Genomic DNA, 17,185 nt, shown 5'->3' with positions numbered 1-17,185 from the left:
TGCACGGGGCTTGGACCATATGTTTATACTCTCAGTCCGAGGTCACAGTATAAAAAAGTCGGCGTTTGGCCTCTAGGTGGCGCTATAATATAAATTTTCTCGAAAAGGGCAATAACTACCCAAGAGTTTGCCCTATCGACTAATTTCTTGGTATGGTGTGTCTTTGTGTCATGTACCATGATTCTAAAAAAGGACATTGACGTATCTAAAAAAACATGGCCGCCATCGGCCAATGAAGTTTGAGCACTCCTTAGACCGACTTAACGGAGGCCGATCGAAACGACACTCGCTGGGTTTGTTTGACTCATAGTCAAGAAGGTCTGTAAGAAATATGAAGTCATTCGGCCACTGGGGGCGAAATAACGTTTTTGGAGTCCTTAAACAATTGTGTATCACGTGACATTTGACATATACTCAAACTATTTACATTATTTGATAGGTCTCCTCATTCTGAACAACTTTGCCTCTGGAACCACTTCTGTCAAACAAACGGTTCGTGAGTTATCGCTGATGATGTCAAAAACCTACTTTCGCGAACTCGTCCTTGGTTTTTCGATTAATCAGAACCAAACCGATTCAGATGACTTCTGTGGAGTGTGAATGTCAATAATTATCGAAAGAAAGTTGAAATGTCTTTTCAAGTTTGCTTAGGGGCATCAAAATAAAAAAATGGGCGGGGCCTATTACATTTAAATGGCCATAACTCAATAACTTTTAGAGATATGATCATGGGCCTTGAAACATATGTGAAGACCATCACTCAGAGGTCGCAAACCTAAGGCCGCGGCGTTTGGACACTAGGTGGCGCTATAACAGTAAAAATGGCTAAATTGACGTGTTTTTGGTTGCAAAAACAATTGTGTATCACGTGACATTTGACATATACTCAAACTATTTACATCATATGATAGCTCTCCTCATTCTGAACAACTTTGCCTCTGGAACCACTTCTGTCAAACAAACTGTTCGTGAGTTATCGCCGATGATGTCAAAAACCTACTTTCGCAAACTCGTCCTTGGTTTTTTGACCGATCGGAACTAAACCAATGCAGATGACTTCTGTGGAGTGTGAATGTCAATAATTATCAAAAGAAAGTTGAAATTTCCTTTCAAGGTCGATAAGGGACGCACGCCAAAAGTTCTAATTATGCGGAGCCTTTTACAATAAAATGGCCATAACTCAAGAACTAGCTCTGAGGTCACCTACCAAAGGCAGCGCCTTTTGGCCGCTAGTTCTCTTCATTCTGAACAATCTTGACGCTTTAGACTGCTCGAACCCGGGAATCGCTGCTTGCAGCTATATTTATTAGGGTTCGAGCCCGTAGGGCTAGAAACCTATTGTATTTGTTGGTTTTATTCTTCTTCTTATTATTCTTCCCTAAAACTGAATGGGCAGCCCAAACCGTAAGGCCGACAGAGCTGAGACTTGGTCAGATGGTAGTAGTCTTGCTCGCTACTCAGATACACGGAGCCAGCCATGTCGGCCCATAGGTGGCGCTACAGTGATAAAAAGCGCCTTTACGCTCATTACTCCTAAACCGTTTGTCGCACACCCAAGTGTCTTATATCATTGTAATCATTGGCTCAAAACTTAAAAAACGTATAGGTCCGATTTCATTTCCGGTATGCAAATTTTTTCGGTAATTTGCATTTTATGCAAAAAAAAAAAAATGAACTAGTCTCTGGATTTTTGCCGGATCGGAACCAAACCAACGCTGATGAATTCTGTGGAGTGTGAATGTAAATAATTATCGAAAAAAAGTTGAAATTTCGATCCGTGGTGGCTGGGGGGCGACAAAACGTCTGAACCGGAAGGGGCATATTTGATTAAAATGGTTATAACTCGTGAACCGTTTGAGCTATCTTCACGAGGCTTGGACCATATGTTTATACTCTCAGTCCGAGGTCACGGTATAAAAAAGTCGGCGTTTGGCCTCAAGGTGGCGCTATAATATACATTTTCTCGAAAAGGGCAATAACTACCCAACAGTTTGCCCGATCGACTAATTTCTTGGTATGGTGTGTCTTTGTGTCATGTACCATGATTCTAGAAAAGGACATTGGCGTATCTAAAAAAACATGGCCGCCATCGGCCAATGAAGTTTGAGCACTCCTTAGACCGACTTAACGGAGGCCGATCGAAACGACACTCGCTGGGCTTGTTCCACTGATGGTCAAGAAGGTCTGTAAGAAATATGAAGTCATTCGGCCACTGGGGGCGAAATAACGTTTTTGGAGTCCTTTAACAATTGTGTGTCACGTGACATTTGACAAATACTCAAACTATTTACATCAAATGATAGCTCTTCTCATTCTGAACAACTTTGCCTCTTGAACCACTTCTGTCGATTAAACGGTTCGTGAGTTATCGCTGATGATGTCAAAAACCTACTTTCGCGAACTCGTCCTAGGTTTTTCGATTAATCGGAACCAAACCGATTCAGATGACTTCTGTGGAGTGTGAATATCAATAATTATCGAAAAAAAGTTGAAATTTCCTTTCAAGGTCGCTTAGGGGCACCAAAATAAAAAAATGGGCGGGGCCTATTTCATTTAAATGGCCATAACTCAATAACTATTAGAGATATGATCATGGGGCTTGAAAAATATGTGAAGACCATCACTCAGAGGTCACATACGTAAGGGCGCGGCGTTTGGACACTAGGTGGCGCTATAACAGTAAAAATGGCTAAATTGACGTGTTTTTGGTTTCAAAAACAATTGTGTATCACGTGAAATTTGACATATACGCAAACTATTTACGTCATATGATAGCTCTCCTCATTCTGAACAACTTTGCCTCTAGAACCACTTCTGTCAAACAAACGGTTCATGAGTTATCGCCGATGATGTCAAAAACCTACTTTCGTGAACTCGTCCTAGGTTTTTTGACCGATCGGAACCAAACCAATGCAGACGACTTCTGTGGAGTGTGAATGTCAATAATTATCGTAAGAAAGTTGAAATTTCCTTTCAAGGTTGCTTAGGGGCATCAAAATAAAAAAATGGGCGGGGCCTATTACATTTAAATGGCCATAACTCAATAACTATATGAGATCTCATCATGGGGCTTGAAACATATGTGAAGACCATAACTCCGACGTCACAAACCTAAGGCCGCGGCGTTTGGACACTAGGTGGCGCTATAACAGTAAAAATGGCTAAATTTACGAGTTTTGGTTGCAAAAACAATTGTGTATCACGTGACATTTGACATATACTCAAACTATTTACATCATATGATAGCTCTCCTCATTCTGAACAACTTTGCCTCTGGAACCACTTCTGTCAAACAAACGGTTTGTGAGTTATCGCAGATGATGTCAAAAACCTACTTTCGCGAACTAGTCCTTGGTTTTTTGACCGATCGGAACCAAACCAATGCAGATGACTTCTGTGGAGTGTGAATGTCAATAACTATCGAAAAAAAGTTGAAATTTCCTTTCAAGGTCGATAAGGGACGTACGCCAAAAGTTCTTAATATGCGGAGCCTTTTACATTAAAATGGCCATAACTCAAGAACTAGCTCCGAGGTCACCTACTAAAGGCAGCGCCTTTTGGCCGCTAGTTCTCTTCGTTCTGAACAATCTTGACGCTTTAGACTGCTCGAACCCGGGAATCGCTGCTTGCAGCTATATTTCTTCTTCTTCTTATTATTATTTTTCCACGCTAAAACGCATCGCCCAGCCCAAACCGTAAGTCGTAGAAACTCGAGACTTTGTCAATTGGTTGTATATGTGCAGGTTACTCAGATACAGTGACCCAGCCAAATCGGCCCATAGGGGGCGCTATAGCAATGGCCAATGCGTTTGGGCTCATTGCTCGTAAACCGGATGTCGCACAACAAAGTTTTTGGTGTCATTGGAATCCTTGGCTCCAAACTTAAAAAATGGCTATCTCCGATTTCATTTCCGGTATGCAAATTTTTCCGCTAATTTGCATTTTATGAAAAAAAAAAAAAATGAACTAGTCCCTGGATTTTTGCCCGATCGGAACCAAACCAACGCTGATGAATTCTGTGGAGTGTGAATGTAAATATTCATTGAAAAAAAGTTGAAATTTCTATTCAGGGTCGCTAGGGGGCATCAAAACATCAAAACCGGAAGTTGCCTCTTTCACTAAAATGACCATAACTCGTGAACCGTTTGAGATATCTTCACGTGGCTTGGACCCTATGTGTAGACTCTCAGTCCAGGGTCACAGTAAAAAGGAATTGCCGTTTAGCCACTAGGTGGCGCTATAATATACATGAACTCGAAAAGGGCTATAACTACCCAACCGTTTGCCCGATCGACTTATTATTTGGTATGGTGTGTCTTTGTATCATGCACCATCACTGTGTAAAAGGACTTTGGGGTTTCTCAAAAAACATGGCCGCCATCGGCCAATGAAGTTTGAGCACTCATTAGACAGGGTTAACGGAGGCCGATCGAAACGACACTCGCTGGGCTTGTTCGACTCATGGTCCTGAAGGTTTGTAAGAAATATGAACTCATTCGGCCACTGGGGGCGAAAAAACTTTTTTGGAGTGCTTAAACAATTGTGTATCACGTGATATTTGACTTATACTCAAACTATTTACATTATTTGATAGGTCTCCTCATTCTGAACAACTTTGCCTCCTGAAATGCTTCTTTCGATCAAACGGATCGTGAGTTATTGCTGATGATGCCAAAAACCTACTTTTGCGAACTAGTCCCTGGTTTTTCAACCGATCGGAACCAAACTAATGCAGATGACTTCTACGGAGTGTTTCAGGGGGCCTTGGGGGTGCCGGGAGCTCGGGTGGACATATGAGCCCGGCTCGGGTGAGCGTCGAGCCGCCAGCTCGGTTGAAGGGCGAGACGCGGTGATCCAATGATGATGGGTCTCATCCGGAATGGCCTCGCTCACGCAGAAGTAAGAGCCAATCATTTCCAGGATGAGATGGATGAACTCAAACACAGGTCTGTTTCGTAATACAGAGCACAGACACCGATGGGAGACATCATTCAATCCCATCAGAAAGCATGAATTGACTGAGTGATCATCCCAATCCACCCGATGGAAAATGTCTAAGATTCCCTCCACACACCTCTACAGAAGAAGGCCGTCTTGGCAGAGCTGGTACTGGAGAATGTAAATAAATCCATATTTGGAAGTCATGTTTTCTGTAACAGATCTCGCCACAGGAACAAAATCTGATTCTGGTCTGATTCAAACAATATGCTTTGTTCCTATAATTTTACACATTCATAAACACTTTATATACATACTGTACCAACATCAACAATGTTTTGCCAATAGTAGTAAGTGAATGATCACGACAGAAAGACAGTACTGTACAGTATTTTAACTGTGAGCAGCAAGCAGCTGAACAAGTTTAACCAGAGGAAATAATTCTTGATTTTTTTGGCTATAATACATGTAATATATAATATATTATTCCGATAACATTGTAATACCCATTTATCGTAAGAGAGATATTCTGCATATATGCTGAAATCAGCTCTGGTTTTGTGAATAGAAAGTCTCTAATTGTCACGGAAGCTGTATAATCCAAGTGCACAACGACGTAGTAGAATTCCAAATATACAACAATAATAATAATAATAATTGTTATCGTAATCGTAAACGTAATGCAAACTACAATAAAAACGTAAGAACAATAAAGAATAGTCACGTTGATAATGATCAACTGTACATTTATTAATGCAAATAATTCGTATAAATGTATGATCACAAGCGTGGCCCGGCTTAATGCCTGAATCTGTGGTCTGTCAGTGCTTGAGGAAGGTAAAGCAAGCAGGGAACAAAACAGAACACTTGGATTGTGGCAAAGAAAACCAATATACAATTTTCCCTTTTCTGTACTAAAACAGGGGGATTGATGGCGGACAGGGATTATGCACGCCGTATTCAGATGTTTTTGCACTGGTCTCTGCTATGACAACAGAACTGCACTTGGGTTCTTCCACCACGTCCACCCTCCACGCCCATGTCAGGTGATGACCCAATTAATTAAAATGACATGCTTCAGCTGACCACTCAGCTGGGATCCGCCCTGACAACGTTTAACAAACAAGTTGTATCTGTTTTCGGTTATATGAAGGAAGTTATTTCAATCAGATAAAGTGGCATTCATTCTTACTAACAGGACTGAAAAGAATTTAAATAACGCAATTAAAGATTTTTTTGTTGATATTTCTCTTGTACTGTAGAGCTGTAGAGGTTTCAGTTTCTCGGGAAGTCATTTATTTTTACATTCAAATGTTTGCAATACGAAATAGCTCAGTGCATTAACCTCATCAATTCTGTCACAGCAAACAGAAAGAGTCTCTTCTTAGTTTTTGAGGTAACTCCACTATATTTCCTGTACAATGTATACTTTTACTCTGATTCATTTTCCCTAAATATGTTATTTACTATAAAATAAAAGCATAGATACTGAAATAGACAAGTCAGTGATCCGGTCACCATGACAATAAACAATAATAAGACTTTGCAAACGATGACAAACTAAACCAGGCTTTTATAGGGTAAGCAGACAGGGTAAATTATGGGAAATGAAGTCTTTGATGGAGTGGCATGCAACAGTATATGTGGTGTTATTGTCTATGTAATCAGAAGGCGGCCTCTGGTGGTGAGCAGCTGAATGACCACAGTCAGGATTCATTACAGTACCATACCATGAACCACGGGGCAGAAACTACAGATGCACACAAGTGCACATTTAATAAATGATTATGCTATTAATATATATTATGCTTCAGTTTTGTGTTCGGATTGTGATAATTTAAAGCCAAGAAATTCCTGTTGTCATTAAAACATTCAAATGTAACATCTTGTTTCAACCAACAACAGCACCGATATTTCTATTTATAAGAGCCACTTGAAATGCATATGTTTCATTTCTGTGTAAAATTTATTCGAAATATCATGAAAACAACTACCAGCAGAGATAACGAAATTGGGGAAAATATAGAGTGAAAAAACGAATTGTAAATATTTGTTGCCTGCAATAAGTAGTGTTTAGCTTCAAAAATATTCATTAGAAAAGCAGAATGACTGTAAAGAAACAATATGAAAATATGGTTCCAAACAGCACCACAGCAAAATAATTATATGTAGACCATTTGTGTGGGTATTAAATATATTTGTATGTCTTTGATACAATATGCTGAGCATCGCATCATGTTATCTCAACAGAGCAGTGCTTAGTCGCCACCTACTGGTGGTTTGTTTTTTAGTTAAGTAGTTTCATATATATTTGGCTTCCTGTCATAACGGTATTGACGGTTTATTGTCCATATTACGGTAAACACTTAAGGAGTTTTTTGTTCTTTGTTCTTTTTTTGTTTTGAACGCATGCAAATCTTGTCCTGTGAGGGCCAGCAACATGCATATAGTTATGCTTGATTCTAGCAGTTAGTAAGTTGATTGAAGACTTTGGTAACACTTCCGTCGGTCCCTAGTTTGGTTTTCCATGTTTTTGCCCAAAGGATGTCATTTCGTCACGCTCCCTCACCTGTCCCTCATCATTTTCCCTGCAACTGTCCTTCATCAGACTCATTACCCGGACATTATTTATACAATATGCCTGTTAGGGTTTTCCTTGTTCAGCCTAAAATGTAACGTGTTTGTTTTGCTCCTCTATGATCGTGTGTTTCCTCTTGTTCAACCTGGTTTTTGGATTTATTAAAAGTTTAACATTTTCATCATCTTGTGTGTACTCCTCAAAAAGTAGTAGTTAAGGTGTCAAATACCAAAATGGTAAACACAGGAGTTCCACAATAAACAATTTGTCCTTTTCTCACTGTTTATGTTTAAGATCCAGGGTTCATATTTTAAATTATTTATGGTACTTGATGGCCGGTTGAGTAAAGGTGGAACATTGGTACAGGGCAAAACCATTTGAATTGGTTCACAAATCAGTATAAATCATTTGTTCTGTTCAGATAGCAGCACGATCTGAATTGTCTGAAGCGGGGGGGGGATTACGAGACATCCTAAAATGCTTAAGATGAAAAAGCTTTTAATTTAGCTTAAGGTACGTAAAAAGCAATCAGGGAAAACAGTCAAACCTTCATTGTAATAAACACTAGCTGCTGTCAAAAGAGTACTTCTTTTACAGATAAAGTGAATAATCTCACATTAACGTGGATAAGGCCTAATGCACCAAGAAGTGATATAGGAAGAAGAAATTTAACACACAACTTGTTAATAAGGCATTCTATGAATAGGCAAACTTTTGAGTCCTTAGTCAGAACGCAACATGGAAAGTGTCATGTTAAAGCATATTCCTATAAGAAAGTGCTTAACATGGTTTAATGGATGTATTTAGTGATATTAAAAGACATAATGTACTACACACCTGATAAACCACGCACAATATGTACATGTGATCTGATGAGCCGTTTAACATTTAGGCAATGAGCTAAATTTCACGTTAAGCATTCATGAGATCATGAGAGCTCATTCTGCTTCAAACGTATTATGATAGTACTATATACCTTTTTGTTACTGTTGGGAAAACTGAATAATCTGTAGACTATAACAATAGACAATAATGCTCAAGAAAAATATAAAAATGTTGATCCCAGAGTCACCTGGTTTTTTGGAAAATTCTGAATGATTAAAAAAGGATCCACGAGTCAGAGCCGATGGCCTTTTGGGCAGTGTGGGCATTCTTTCCTCTCTCACCTCAACTGTATAATTAAAGGCAAAAAAAATCTAAATAAAAAGATACAGGATTTATTTGTCTATTTTGCTTGATTGCATAACACCACATTTGGGGCTAAGAAATATTTCTAAATTGTACAAATAATCATTCAAGTAACGTAATTACAAAGTACAATATTTAATCCCTTTAGCAGGTATATGTTTAGAGCTGCTTTAAATACAGTTAAATTTGATAATTTAAGCATTATTAGAAGCATTTTTATTTTATAAGATTTTTCAAGGAATTTTGTTCCATTTTCATTTAACACTAAGAAATGGAAAATGCACTGTACAAACTTCTTTTACTTCAGAAGTGTTCAGACCAAAAATACTTTTCTCTTAGCAAAGAGAACAATTTCTGATGTTTGAGGTTTACATCTACATTTTTACAGTATATGAATCATTCATCATCGTCATCATCATCTTCGTCGTCATCATCATCGTCGTCATCATCATCGTCGTCGTCATCATCATCATCATCATCATCATCGTCAACGTCATCATCTTCTGTATTGACAGTTCCAGAGAGCACATCTTCTATCCAGTTTTCCAGCTCCTCGGGTGAAGGCAGATCTTCGTCATCAGGTATGTCCAACCACACACTGTCTGCCTGTACAGAGGTCAAGAGTCAATGAGGATTATGTAGGCATTATAAATTTACATTTATCAGACACGTCATTATATTAATAATAATAATAATTTAATTTAGTTTAATAATATTGCAAAATTAAATAGAGGAATGACACATTAAACATAAGATGGACAGTTTAAAAAGTGTAAATCTATAGGTGTGCCCTTACATCTGTTACATTGACTACACCAATCTGTGGTCTAAAGAGGTCAACCTTGAAGATCTTCTCCCAGTATGGAATTAGCTATACATAAAAAGATAAACACATGATCAAGGGTACATATGAAAATTATTTTTTTTCACAGTATTGACTACAGTAGTACTGTCATCAATCTAATCTAGCCAGAGTTATTCACCAAAGGAAAGTCATCGGGGTCAATCCACACAATACTCAGTTCTGGATTATTTGTGTTGTCTCTTGCCACCTCCTTCAAAATATCCAGGAACTCGAAACCATCTGAAACCAAATTATATTACTGAGATGCAATTTATTGATTCTTAAACCAAACAAAATGTATTTGACTGTTAATGTGATGAAGGGATGCATTTGTGGGGTATCAAATTCCAAATACAGCACATACCAGGGTCTTCCTCTTCTGCAAATGCTACAATGTGAATCCCATTTAAATCATCCTCCTTCAAGAAAGAAAATTATTTTTATTTGTGGGGATTTTAAATCTGTATTTTTATCACAAAATGAACCCTTAGAGATGTAAATCACAATTAATTTGAAAGAAGATTTGAAAACAAGTGTAATATTGCTCACCCAGGTCTCAAACATGTCCTCTGCCCTGAGTTTTCTAAGTGTTGGTCTGTGGAGGTAGTAAATCTGGTCACTGAAAGCTATTGTTAGTAGAATAAGATCGATCTCTCTTGACATTCTTAAAGCTTTGTTCTATACATTTACTTATTTCCATGCTGTACCAAAACTTTATCACTTTTCATTCCTTTAACTGTCCATTAAATATTACCTCCTGTGCTCTAATATGAACATCACCAGCTCTTCCTCTGAGTGGGGTTTGTCAGGAATAGTGACTGGTTCCTCCATAAAGGGCTCATAAAAGTCCACCTCATTCATCTTCAGAGTCAGTTCTTTTGCAACCTAAAACATTATTAGATACAACCATTCATATAAATTTTTATGCATTTGACAAAAGCTTTGCAACTTTAAGACCAATTTTGGGGATTATCTATTGACAGAAATGCAATATAAAATACATAATTAACACTTAAGAGGTGTATAAAGACCTTACATAATGAAGCGTTATTTTTTTATTATTTTAGAATGAGCTATTTCTATCTACATACACTGGGGTCCCCTTACATGGAATTCGGTAGCCCTAAATGGACAAACTGCTCAACAAAGCCCGATTTAATTATAAATTTTATTTATATAGCGCTTTTCACAATTTGCATTGTTCCAAAGCAGCTTTACAGGGGAATTCATGGATACATTATCTCCTTCGAGAAAGAAGTGAAAGCGTGAAAACATCTTTGTTCTGTGTTGGCTACCATAGTGATTCGAAAAGGAAGGTTGTGGAGTGAGCCGTTGGTTACAATTCGTAACTTTGCCACTAGGTGCCTCTAAAGTTCACAGACTGGACATTTAATGTATAAATGTTTTACCCAGCCTGTGAAAACCCAGCTCAATGTGTTGACTGTTTTCTACATAAAATTATCCTACATAATGTAAAGAACATTCTGTCAATATATAACCTTGATATCTAAAGAAATGAGTAATGCATGTACCATGGGTTTTCATAATTTTAATTTACTTTAAAGAATATTGTTGTTTCTGTTACTGCACGATGATTAACATGTCTGAAAAGGTGACATAATACTCACCGATTTCTCAAAAGTGGCAAAAAACTTGATAAAAGGCTGAAACTGTTCGGCTGCCTCTTGGAAACCCTGGTAATCTAGGGAAACAGATCAAATAAAAATTATGCTTTTGCAATTTGCTTGTTTCTATTACTAAAGGCAGTGAATTTCAAATAACGCTGTGTTGTACAGTGTGTTTGAGTAAAGACATTATATATAAAGCTATATTTTAATTTTTTTGAAACATTCTCTGCTTCCACTCCCCCCCACACACACACACACACGTCGGTGTGTGTGTTTGGATGGTGTGATGATCAGATAACTGCAGCTGAAGGATATAATTATCTCATGTACAGTACAATGTTGGAAGGATTTCAGACTCCTCCTGGCTGTAAGTATGAAAACACACACTCACGTTCAGAGTCCTGACTCTTGAAGAAGCCAATGAGTTTGATGTCTTCTTCCATACGGTCAAATGCTCGCAGCTCCAGTGTATTATCAATGATCTCGACTGGATCTTCCAACAGCTGAAGCATGGAATGGATCGAAGAAAGGTTATGAAGACGTGGCACAGAAACGGTAGCAAAACAAATTGATGTCTATGTAGATTTATGACAAAAACAAAAACCTTACATCCAGGAGGAACTCCACGATTGTGTCTGCAGAGAGCAGGCCATCAAATTCAATCACACGGTCCTCTTTGAAAACATAGATGCTTCCCTCCTCATGCAAACCTAAAGCAGCATTTTACAGCACTTTGTGTAAGTATGTACTTAAAGTCGTGTGAAACAGAGATTCATTCGTAATGTTATTTAAAATTGATAAAGAAGACTATAAGTATTCACTTTCAAGTTGTTAAAAAACCTGTATGACTCTTTCTTCACAAGAAGATATTTTAAGAAATGTCTCAGTGGTTTGTGTCCTTATAATGTAAGTCAAAGGGAATGACTTGGAATGACAGAAAGTTAAATTATTTTTAAGGGGATTCAGGTTTTAAGTCATATTAGCCTATATTTTGTGTATTTTGTCAACCTTTTTTGTTAGTGTATTACCCTGTTTAAGAATGTTTCTCCCTCACCTAATTTCTTGGCCACCTTGGCATCCTTTTGAGAGTCGACCATTCCAAACCCAATGTCTTTTTCCTCTAAGACCTGGGCAGATAACTGCAAATAAACAAATGAATAAATTCATTAGAGATGTGTACTAACATGTTTGCTTTCAGACATTTCAGAGGACACAGTGTTTGCCCTTTAGTGACCACTCCCGTCCCAAAACGTACTTTAAGTTATGCATCTGCTCATATACATCAAGCTGTTTTATCTGACATTTAGCCTCAATCAACGTGAAACCTATTTAAGATGTGTTCCTGTTCTATGAATATCTGTTCTACTTTCATTATAATGTAAGATTAGTTTGACTGGCTGAGTTTAATAGTACTTTAACAAACCAATGACCTATATACAAAACTAGTATGTCAAATATTAAAAGCCCAAGTGATAAATAAAGTCTGCTTTAATCCAAATGGATCAAGATGTGAATCCAGTCATCTGAGTTATTTGGCCCTTTATGTTGAGCTCATGTTTATACACATCATGCTACAAACAAATGCAAAATCTATATTTTGTCTTTATTAAATTAAATATTATTAATTATCCATATTATAAGTTAAATCAATTTTGCATGACTGTTTTATATAGGGATGATGTAATAAAGGCAGATTGCATTTAAGGGGCTTTCTTTTATTCATCTCTCAGAGAATGGTTATTGCATGTTTCAGGGTAGCATACTGAACCTTTAAAATACACAACAGCCATATGCATTTATGACAATTAAATTTACATTAACATTAATGTATTTGGCAGATGCTTCCATCCAAAGCAACTTACATTGCATTATACTATACATTGTATCTGAGTATGTGCAATACCCTCGAACCCATGACCTTGGTGTTGCTACCGCCATTCTCTTACCACTGAGCTACAGGAAAATAAACGTATTGTTCATTCTGCTTTATCTCAGAGTCTTTTATGTCTTACCTCCAGCACTAGTTCAGTCATTTGGAATTGTTTCTGCAGCTCTTTTGCAGTGGGCGCAGGAGCATGGTAGAACAGACACAACATGTCATATTTCTTCAGAGCTTTGCGGTAATTCTTTTCATCTATGTCCAGGACACGGTCTTTGCCATCGTAACGTGGGAACTCGAGGCCCTTCTCAGCAATGGCCAGCGTTGCCAGTCCCAGAGAGCCAAGCAGCAGGAGGCAGATGATCTGCATGTTTTAACAAAATAAATACTTTCCAAAAAGAAAACAATTACTCTTCCACTTTGTTGTGCCTCCTTGGCTGTTTTATCATTCACGCAGTTCCATCAGAGCCTTGATCTAGTAAAAGTACACAAGTGTAGAATTCCAAAATAAAAGGTAATATTTACAAAACAATATTCTTTCTACAGGTTTAACTACCCCTTCTACAGAAATGTAACTTTCTGCAGGAAAATCCTTCTTGTCTTTTCCTTCTCTGCCACCTTCTCTCCTGACCGGAGACAAAAAGTGGCTGGTATATTGTGCTGGTAATAGGATGGGGGAGAGCAGGATACCTTACATAGCAGTGTTTCTCTAATCCTTTTTTAGGATCCCAGTTGTTTCAGGGCTAAAAATATCCCAGCTAGCGCAAGAGCACTTTGGGAGGCTGATTAGGCCACGACTAATGACATTTGTTGCTGAGAGCAGAAAATTGTCATATGAAAATTTCACTGCAAGACTCCACAGACGTAAACAAGAGCAAATACATTCTTTCTGTTATGTTCATCTATATGTGCGAGAGATACACAAAACAGCTTGCGGTTTGGTGGAGGATCATTGTGCATTCAATCGTACTGTAACTGGACGCTTGTGTACCTTTGAGTGTTTGAGCTGTCTGTTTTAAATCAAGTGTGTTTTCACAAGTTATATTGACAGTGTACATTTATTCCTGTGTATGTCAGACTGATTTTTTAAAAACATTTCAAATCAATTTGGCTCTCACAAAACTTGTTAGTGATATTTTTCCAGTCAGTTCATTTGTGAACAACCTGATGATGACAGCTGGGAGCCTGGTGAAAGCATACTCATGCCACATGCGAGTGATCTGACAGTGAGCGGATAGAAGTGCTCTAAAAGAAGAGTGGATTTATTCTGCGGCAGAATCGGTAAGTGTGGTGCCATAGGGAATGGAAAAAAGACAGTAAAACGTTTCTGTAAACTGGAGAAACATACCTTGAAAATGTGTTTCCCCTGTATAATTACAGGATATAAGGATATCTAACAATTTATTCAGAATAGAATAGAATAGAATAGAATAGAATAGAATAGAATAGAATAGAATAGAATAGAATAGAATAGAATAGAATAGAATAGAATGGAATGGAATGGAATGGAATGGAATATAATGGAAAAGAACGGAACGGAACGGAACGGACATCAAAACCGCTTACAGTTTTCCATGTCTCCAGTCTTGCATATTTGAATCAAGCTGTTTAACAGCAGTGTTTAAGGCTGCTGCTTTAAATAGAATTTGTTGTCATAGCAATGACTGTAGCAATACTGATGACCAAATTAGGATCAGCTGTCTCAAGGATGCCAGTTAATTACTATATGGTACTCCAAAAATCTGTCCAATCTCAAATAGGTTGTAAAATTTACCAAGAAAGATTTATTAGATCAGATTTTTTTACACATTTACACAAAAGAAGATATTTTGAAGAATGTTCCGTGGTAAACGAACAACGGCAGTACCCACTGATTTATATGAAGCGGACACAAAACCGGTGCAAGTCAATGGGACTTCCAACATTTTTCAAAATGTCTTCTTTTGTGTACTGCAAAAGAAAAAATGTATACAGGTTTGGAATGACAAGAGTGTGAGTAAATGATGAAATAATTTTTATTTTGGGGTGAACTATCACTTTTACAGATTATTTAAAAAATTGAAAAGGACCTCTAACAATCAGTGGAATACACAAAACTGAACCAATTGAATCAATATTTGATTTAATGTATAGATAACAAAATAAATGACACAAATTAAAAACATTCAGAGTCTCCAGAATGAAGTGGTTCATGTCCATGAGATGAATGAGAATGAAGTTAATCCCGAGATGTCATGTTGAGGTTAGAGATTACAAAACTCTGGAAATGTGCATTGGTCTGAGAAGACCAGTCTCCCTCGATGTACTTGTGGTAGGGATCGTTGTCGTGCTCCCTTCTCTTGGACTTCACTGTGCTTACCAGGACGGACACAACAATGAAACTGAAGATGCCAATCATAACAACCAGATACCAGATGACGTTGCGGACGTTTTCTTCAGCAACACGTTGCTGTAGGTCCTGCTGAGACTGAGTGACATTGAGCCTCCAGCTCTCAAGGAAATTACTCAGAGCGTTTGTGAGTGACTCCTGCAGGTGGAGGGTCAGATTTGACCAAGCAGTTTCCATTGTCATCTGAATTATTTGAAATAAGAGGTTCAGTGGGGACAATTTCCAGCATATGCTTTGTTATGTTTAGTGCGTATAAGTATATTTCACACTTAAAAATGTACTTCACAGTGTAGAAGACCCATTTTTAGCTGAATGGTTCCATAAAGAATATTTGAAGAACGTTTTTGTTTCACGTAAGATAATTGAGTGTAAAAAGTCGGACCTTTGAGTGAATTGTTCTTGGTATTGAGGATTTTTTTTTTCTTTCTTTGTAGCACCCTTTAAGAGTGTGTGTAAACAAAGGTAGTCACCAAAGCCAAATTTGGAATTTGATTACATCTTTATAAACATAAACTGACATTTATATTTTTCTGTGAGAAATTATACAGTGCTTACTACCATAAATCAATTCAAATCTAAACACACATGTAAATAGATTTGGATAAATGCGTACTCTCTTGCTTATCTGATACTAGTTTAATTATAATAGTATAAAAATACTGTAATAATATGATGTATATAAAATAATAATTTTTATTTATACTAATAATATTATTTTATTTTATTATTTTATAATTAGCCTACTTTTTATAAGAGAAACAAGTAAATGGAATGGAAGGTTAAGTTCACTAGTCAAAGTACAGCTAGTTAAGATTTATTACAGTGATTTGCTACTATGCACAACCCAAACTCATTTTCACTCGACATGACAACTTTTACTTTGTAATTGTTTAGTAACCATGAACTTACTTGATTTTAAGTGTTGTTTTAAGAAGAAAATGTCTTTCCTCTCCCAATGATGCACAACTTATTCTCCAGCCTTGCAATAGTTCCTTTACTTTGTATTAACCTACACAGTGTTTGTCTACGTATGATTGTGTATTCAGTTATCCCCACTTCATATCAGCTCCTTTGTCTGAAAATAAAAGAACCTTTCAAGGGCATCATTGCTGTTCTAGAATACACTTGAACGTCAATGACTCTAAAGCACAACACTGACTTCTCTTTTCATCATTCAGTCTTCATATACTTATATTGGTTACGCTTGGTTTGTACTTGTTGTTCGTTTTCTTATTTTTCTTTGGATGAAGAGCAACTCTCCGTTTAAGGTGAAGAGACTCACTCAACCACTAGGTGGCGTAAGTTTACCACTCATTCGAACAATGATGAAAGAAGTGATGAATTTCGCAGGGGCAACATGTCCTAGATTGAAAACAATTGTTAGTTAGTCAAAGCGTGTTTCTAAGATATGTATACATACAGTCCATACAAAAAAAAAAGATAAAACTTTCACAGTCATCACTTTTCACCTCTCATGTTAGGATAAATGTAAACATTATGTTACAGTTTTATCATACAATGTCCATGCTCAGGCATGCAATTGTATTCATTGATTTGACTTTTTACTGAATATTTTACTTAAAACGAACAAAAGAAACATGTTGTTGACAGCCACATGTTCTTATAAGTATAAGTGACTGTTTTTATACTGCGCCATATCTTTTAATAAGAAAGAAAAATTTTTGTTTTAAAATAGTTTGTTTTAAACCCTGTTAACTGCCCCAAGGGTAAATCATATTTA

At 37.3% G+C, this 17,185-nt stretch overlaps 1 protein-coding gene across 1 annotated transcript; it reads right to left on the bottom strand.

Annotated features, from left to right (window-relative positions):
- Positions 1 to 7,783: 7,783 nt before the first annotated feature.
- Positions 7,784 to 13,738, bottom strand: casq2 (calsequestrin 2). The gene is made up of 11 exons (XM_079465117.1): positions 13,189 to 13,738; positions 12,231 to 12,315; positions 11,786 to 11,886; positions 11,568 to 11,679; positions 11,177 to 11,250; positions 10,303 to 10,433; positions 10,098 to 10,143; positions 9,913 to 9,967; positions 9,688 to 9,788; positions 9,501 to 9,575; positions 7,784 to 9,310 (listed from the first exon to the last, which is right to left on the bottom strand). Exons 1-11 carry the CDS (start codon positions 13,423 to 13,425, stop codon positions 9,101 to 9,103), a joined length of 1,227 nt encoding a protein of 408 aa, XP_079321243.1. The 5' UTR covers positions 13,426 to 13,738; the 3' UTR covers positions 7,784 to 9,100.
- Between the last annotated feature and the right edge of the window lie 3,447 nt (positions 13,739 to 17,185).

Source organism: Barbatula barbatula (genome assembly GCF_947034865.1).
Source record: "Barbatula barbatula genome assembly, chromosome: 9".
NCBI classification, from domain to species: domain Eukaryota; kingdom Metazoa; phylum Chordata; class Actinopteri; order Cypriniformes; family Nemacheilidae; genus Barbatula; species Barbatula barbatula.
Note: the sequence above shows the minus strand (reverse complement) of the source record. Positions and strands in the feature narration are given on the sequence as shown.